The sequence below is a fragment of the Pundamilia nyererei genome, unplaced genomic scaffold (genome assembly GCF_000239375.1).
Source record: "Pundamilia nyererei isolate P.nyererei 1_Seehausen unplaced genomic scaffold, PunNye1.0 scaffold00001, whole genome shotgun sequence".
Taxonomy (NCBI): Eukaryota; Metazoa; Chordata; class Actinopteri; order Cichliformes; family Cichlidae; genus Pundamilia; species Pundamilia nyererei.
The window spans coordinates 5,107,252-5,112,237 of NW_005187402.1; the positions used below are offsets into that span (position 1 = coordinate 5,107,252).

Consider the following 4,986-nt stretch of genomic DNA (forward strand, 5'->3'; position numbering starts at 1 on the left):
TTCTACAAACTGCATTTATTAAGGACACTTCTTACACTTATCGTCCAGTGGGCTTGACACTTTGGCAGGCTCTGACCTCTGACCTCTGGGCTGTGTGTTTTAACAGTCCCAGATTGTTAAGGTGCGACCCCAGCTCTGCTTGTGAGGATCACAGCACTTTACGTTCTTTCTTAGACCATTTAATATTTTTCTTTGTTTTGCAGAACATAGAAAAAAAACATATAAAGTCATTTCAGAAAGACACGAATTAGTTTTACGCTCTCAGACTGTCTCAGAAGAAAGTTTCATTTCAGCCACACAGGAAATAAAGTATTACAACTTCTGCTCAATGTATTCATGGGATGAACATTTTAGATATTTTCTACACTTCTCACAATGCATGTGAACTTGCACAGAGATATGCATTGTTTGTTAACAAGAACATCTGTTTTACCCCCTTTTTGTTTTGTTTTAAAATGTACATACGCTCCAGATTTATTTATGTGTATTTAATCTTAGCGTGACCTTTTCATGTACGAGATAACACTGTGATTATCAGGGTTTAGACACCACAGCCAGTGAAGCTGAAGTACCCCTCATCATCTCATCATCTCATCATCGATTGCCCAAAGTTTACCACAAGAAACAAGAAGTTTCTGAGGAAGTTTCACTTTTCTCAGTACATTGTCTTCCTCACTCTTTCTTCCTATTACCAAAGAGTCATTTAAAGTGCATGAAAATGTTAATGTCTTTAAGTCAACCTGGGCATTATGTTGGCCAAAATGTGCTGCAGCACACTATGTGAGCATGACCTTTCTTGATATAGCAGTTCAGTAGCTGGCCTCTAGGACTTAACCTCTGCCCACTTGTATTGATCGCTGCCCTGCTTTGCAAAATGTTTTATTTCAGGCTCTCGTTTCAAGAGGTTAGCGGTCCCGCTGGGCCTGATGAGCGCAGGAGCATCAGTGTGCTACCCTGCACAAGCAGTGGCAGTGTTAAAGGTAATGCTGCTTCCTCAAGCACGGATATCTTGTTAATTCGCAGTATAAATGTTAATATTTTCCTAGTTTAATTCGAGCGTTGTCTTTTGTCCTCCCAAGGTGACGGGAAAGAAGGTTTACGCTGCAGGGCAGTGGAGCCGTGCTGCAGCGTCTTCACTGCTCGCCTCCGCAGAGCCGGTTGCCAAAGAGACTGCTGCTTCACAGCCACAGGTTAACAGACTTTTAAGCGAACTGTTTTTAAGCAGAAAGACTTATAAAGCTGTTTTACTGTGTGACTAAAACCTAAACAGCAGTTCAGCTCGTGTAACTTGCTTTCCACTCGGTGCCTTTCCCTTCTCTACATGTGTTGCTTACTGACAGAGAAAAAATCCCTTTTGTGTGGTAAATAGGTTATATTCCATTTCCTTTCCTACACATTGCCTTTCATAACTGTTAGTGGAGTTTTATTCTTTGTGCCTCACATGTGATTCAGGCATATTTTGTGAGAGTTTAAATCTAAAATTTTATTACTTAAATATTCAAGAAAATTGTACATTTTAATTCCGCACCATTAAAGTCGATTTTTTTATTGTTTTTTTAGTCAGCTATAGCGGCAAATCTAGAGCCTCCAGCGGCTGAAGAAACCTCACAGCCCAGCTCCACTACAGACACCTCAGCCCAGAGCTCTACAATCTCAGACACAGAGGTGAAATCGGCTGATCCTATCTCTGATGAGCCCATTGTTGCTGTCATAACAGAAGAAGAGTCATCCGTAACAGCCACAGAAATATCCCCCAACCAGGCCCCCACAGAGACCAGCACAGGTATTATCAGTATTGATCCCTGTCGTCTTGTTTCTCTGTCTCCGTCTCTTCATTTCACACACAATCACACAGAGACTTATATCAACAGTGGTGGTTTAATTCCCGCTCTTTCCGGCTCTGTTGGCAAATTCTCCGCCAGTAGAAAAAGTGTCCGCGCCTTCCCCAGAGGAGCTGCTGGCCCCTGTTGAAAGCGAAGAAGCCTCGGATAGAAAACAAGCCTCCGGGGATGTATCCACGGACACGAGCCCATCCGAGCCTGCAAGCTCAGGACCAGAAACGATAAAGGCCTCTGAAGAAACATCTACTCCAGAGGCTTCCAGTGAGGCCACAGGTAACAAAAATAGTTCATGTCAAAGAGCGAAAGGTTGATAAGTAAATAAAATAAGAAGAAATGATAACCTAAACAGAGGACCTATGCTTTAATCATCACTCCGCTGCTCTTACTCTACACTTAATGTGTGCTGCTAACCTTTTACATTTCCTCTACCCTGAAATGTCAATTAGTCGAGTCAGATAGCATGGAGGAGTTGATGCTTTTAATGAGACACCAGTCGCCACACTCACACCAACACCTATCCAACACAAAACTGTTACTGGTTGTACTTTAACACTGTCTGCACATGTACCTTTGCTCTTGTTTGGGTGTTTACAGTAGACCAGCACAAACAAACTTTTTAAGCCCACAGACAAACATAGTGAGCCTTCACTTCCTGTTACTCGCACATTCGACCTCTTCTAAGAATGATGTGGTTACCTAAATGTGGGGACCTAAACGTTGTGGGTCTTGTGTTCTACATAGTTGTTGTTATTAGTATGATTATCACTGCTACCTGGGACTTGGATTCTGTTGTCGCTGTAGTACGTTCAGGTTTACTTCCTAACGTGATATAAATCTGTATTAGTTTTCAGTTTAACTCTTCACATCTCATCCTTCAGCACAGCTTACTTATCTTTTCGGTACATCTGTTTAGCAGTTTGACATACTGAGGATTGACTCACTCTGCACAAACTGTGTGATGTGAAAGAAAAGAGAGGAATGTGATGTAACATCTCACAGCACTCGGTGTGTGGAATATGCATTTTAAAAAGAATCGCAGGGCTTTAGTTGCAGTCTGCTCAGCCTGGCTTTAAGTTGAACCGAAAGATAGTTTTACCAAGAAGTGATATCATATTGCATAATACAGTTTTCTCCAGTGAGATCACAGTAAGAGGATGTGTTTGGGATGTTTTTTTCCTTTAAGAAAATACATTTCCCGTTCCATGTTGCTGCAGATCTTCTTCCACAAAGCAGCAACTGGAGCTCCTTGTAAATGTTTAAAGGAGGTTGCCGTCCCAGTAGGTTGACTGGGTGCTGACATGTGGGTGAAACTGCTCTAAAACTGACAGAATGTATGTACGCAGCGATCTCTGCTTTGTCTCTGTGTATAAATTCTTTAACATGAGTTGCAAATAGTAACACAGGCTGTGACAAACTATACCACATTATACTTTTCAGTATTTCTGCTAGATTTTAACTCGGTGTTTCCATTTAGCTGGTAAAAGTAGCAGTTTATGTCGACACTGTGTCTCCCATCCCTTTTCTTCTTGGTTCTTTCCATGAACCAAGTGCGGAAAAAGTGTAAGGTCACTCTAACTGTTTCATTTTGTTAAACACTCAGTTTGTTCATAAGATTTTCCAAATCTTTGTACCGCAGTGCTCAAAGGATTACTATGTAAACCAAATGACTAAACACAGAGTTTTGATTTATTTGTACTTTTTAAGAACCAACGCATCCAAATCAATCATGGAATTCAGGCGATTTTAGGAGGAAACATCACGTTTTTCTGCACGTTTGGTTGTTGCGCTGAACATAAAGATCGACAGAAACCTGCGACTTTCACCCGGCAACTCTTAATGTTTTCATCTGTTAATAAAAGTTAATTCTACAAATCTAACTCTATTGATGTGCTTTGCATTTCTCTTGCTGCCCTGCAGAGGGCTCCAGTTTCAAACCAGACCCTTCTCTCATGGATTTCGGCCAGTCCAGCCCTGAGGATGAAGACCTGTACAGCACACGAAGCTGAGAGACTGCAGCCAGCCACAGGAGAAGCCTCATTCCCACACACACTGCCATCTCATATCTCACTCTAATTGACAAACGCTCTGTATCTTTATGCGTTGTAAATAGGCCATTTTGCAAGCAATCGCAGTTAGAAAGACTTTAATCAACATTTCCATTCTCATTTCGTCTGCCCACATCAGCTGTTTCCACAGAAAACATCCCAGTACATTTGCATTGCAGCAGCAAGGCAGTGAATCTGGGCACACATAACTGAATCAGTTTGTGTGGGACAGAAAACTGGAATAAAAAACAAAAAAAACCACCCACTACTATCTACAAGCTTTTATACCCCAAATGGCAGATTGTGAAATTTTCTGTGTCATTTAACAAATACTGGCTTTTTGTGCTCCAGCTTTCACAGTCATGGATGCAGCGTGCTTTTATTTATTGTAATTTAGCCCAGTGTGTTGGTGAACTGAAAAATCTGCACATGTGCTCGTGGTGATTACAAGATGGCCTAGTACTGTTTCACACGCTAACACAGGAAATTGTCCTCACTTGTTAATTATGGAACTTAAATAAATCTATATTTTTCATGAATTCATGTTGGGTCATGTCTGCTACTGATTACAGCACTTCCAGCATGTAGCATCAACAGAATTTCACTCAGACCCCGAGTTGTCATATAATGAGCAGCTAAACATGAGGAATCATCTGAGCCGCATGAACCAGAGTTATCTTTGAAGGGAGACCATTAAAGTGGCCCCTTTCCATAGGAAGACGCTCCACATAGTGAGTCTTCATGCTGCAATTAGTCCATGAGAAACAACAACTTGTGCAAAAACCCATATGGTGCACACTCGCAGCTCTGTTCAAAGTATCTTACGTTGAAGGGCACATTTAGTACGTGCAAATCTGTATCAACGGATTTTCATAATAAGCTTTGTTACAGTTTGTAGACATTAATTATAATCCATATATCAAAAACATTATGAAGATTGAGTACTCTTAGATTTATATTTAAAAGTCAGGGGTGAGGAACTCCAGGCCTCAAGGGCCGGTGTCCTGCAGGTTTTAGATCTCACTCTGGGTCAACACACCTGAATCTGATGATTAGTTCATTAGCAGGCCTCTGGAGAACTTCAAGACATGTTGAGGAGG

The 4,986-nt window shown here is 41.4% G+C and overlaps 1 protein-coding gene across 1 annotated transcript in view; it reads left to right on the top strand.

The window, feature by feature from the left end:
- apool (apolipoprotein O-like) overlaps window positions 1-4,429 on the top strand; it is a 7,768-nt gene extending 3,339 nt beyond the window's left edge. The window contains exons 6-10 of the mRNA XM_005719535.1: window positions 889-980; window positions 1,080-1,190; window positions 1,561-1,783; window positions 1,923-2,114; window positions 3,759-4,429. Of these exons, the coding sequence (XP_005719592.1) occupies window positions 889-980; window positions 1,080-1,190; window positions 1,561-1,783; window positions 1,923-2,114; window positions 3,759-3,847 (707 nt within the window). The 3' untranslated portion in view covers window positions 3,848-4,429. The remainder of the gene's footprint in view (window positions 1-888; window positions 981-1,079; window positions 1,191-1,560; window positions 1,784-1,922; window positions 2,115-3,758) is intronic.
- Window positions 4,430-4,986: the final 557 nt, after the last annotated feature.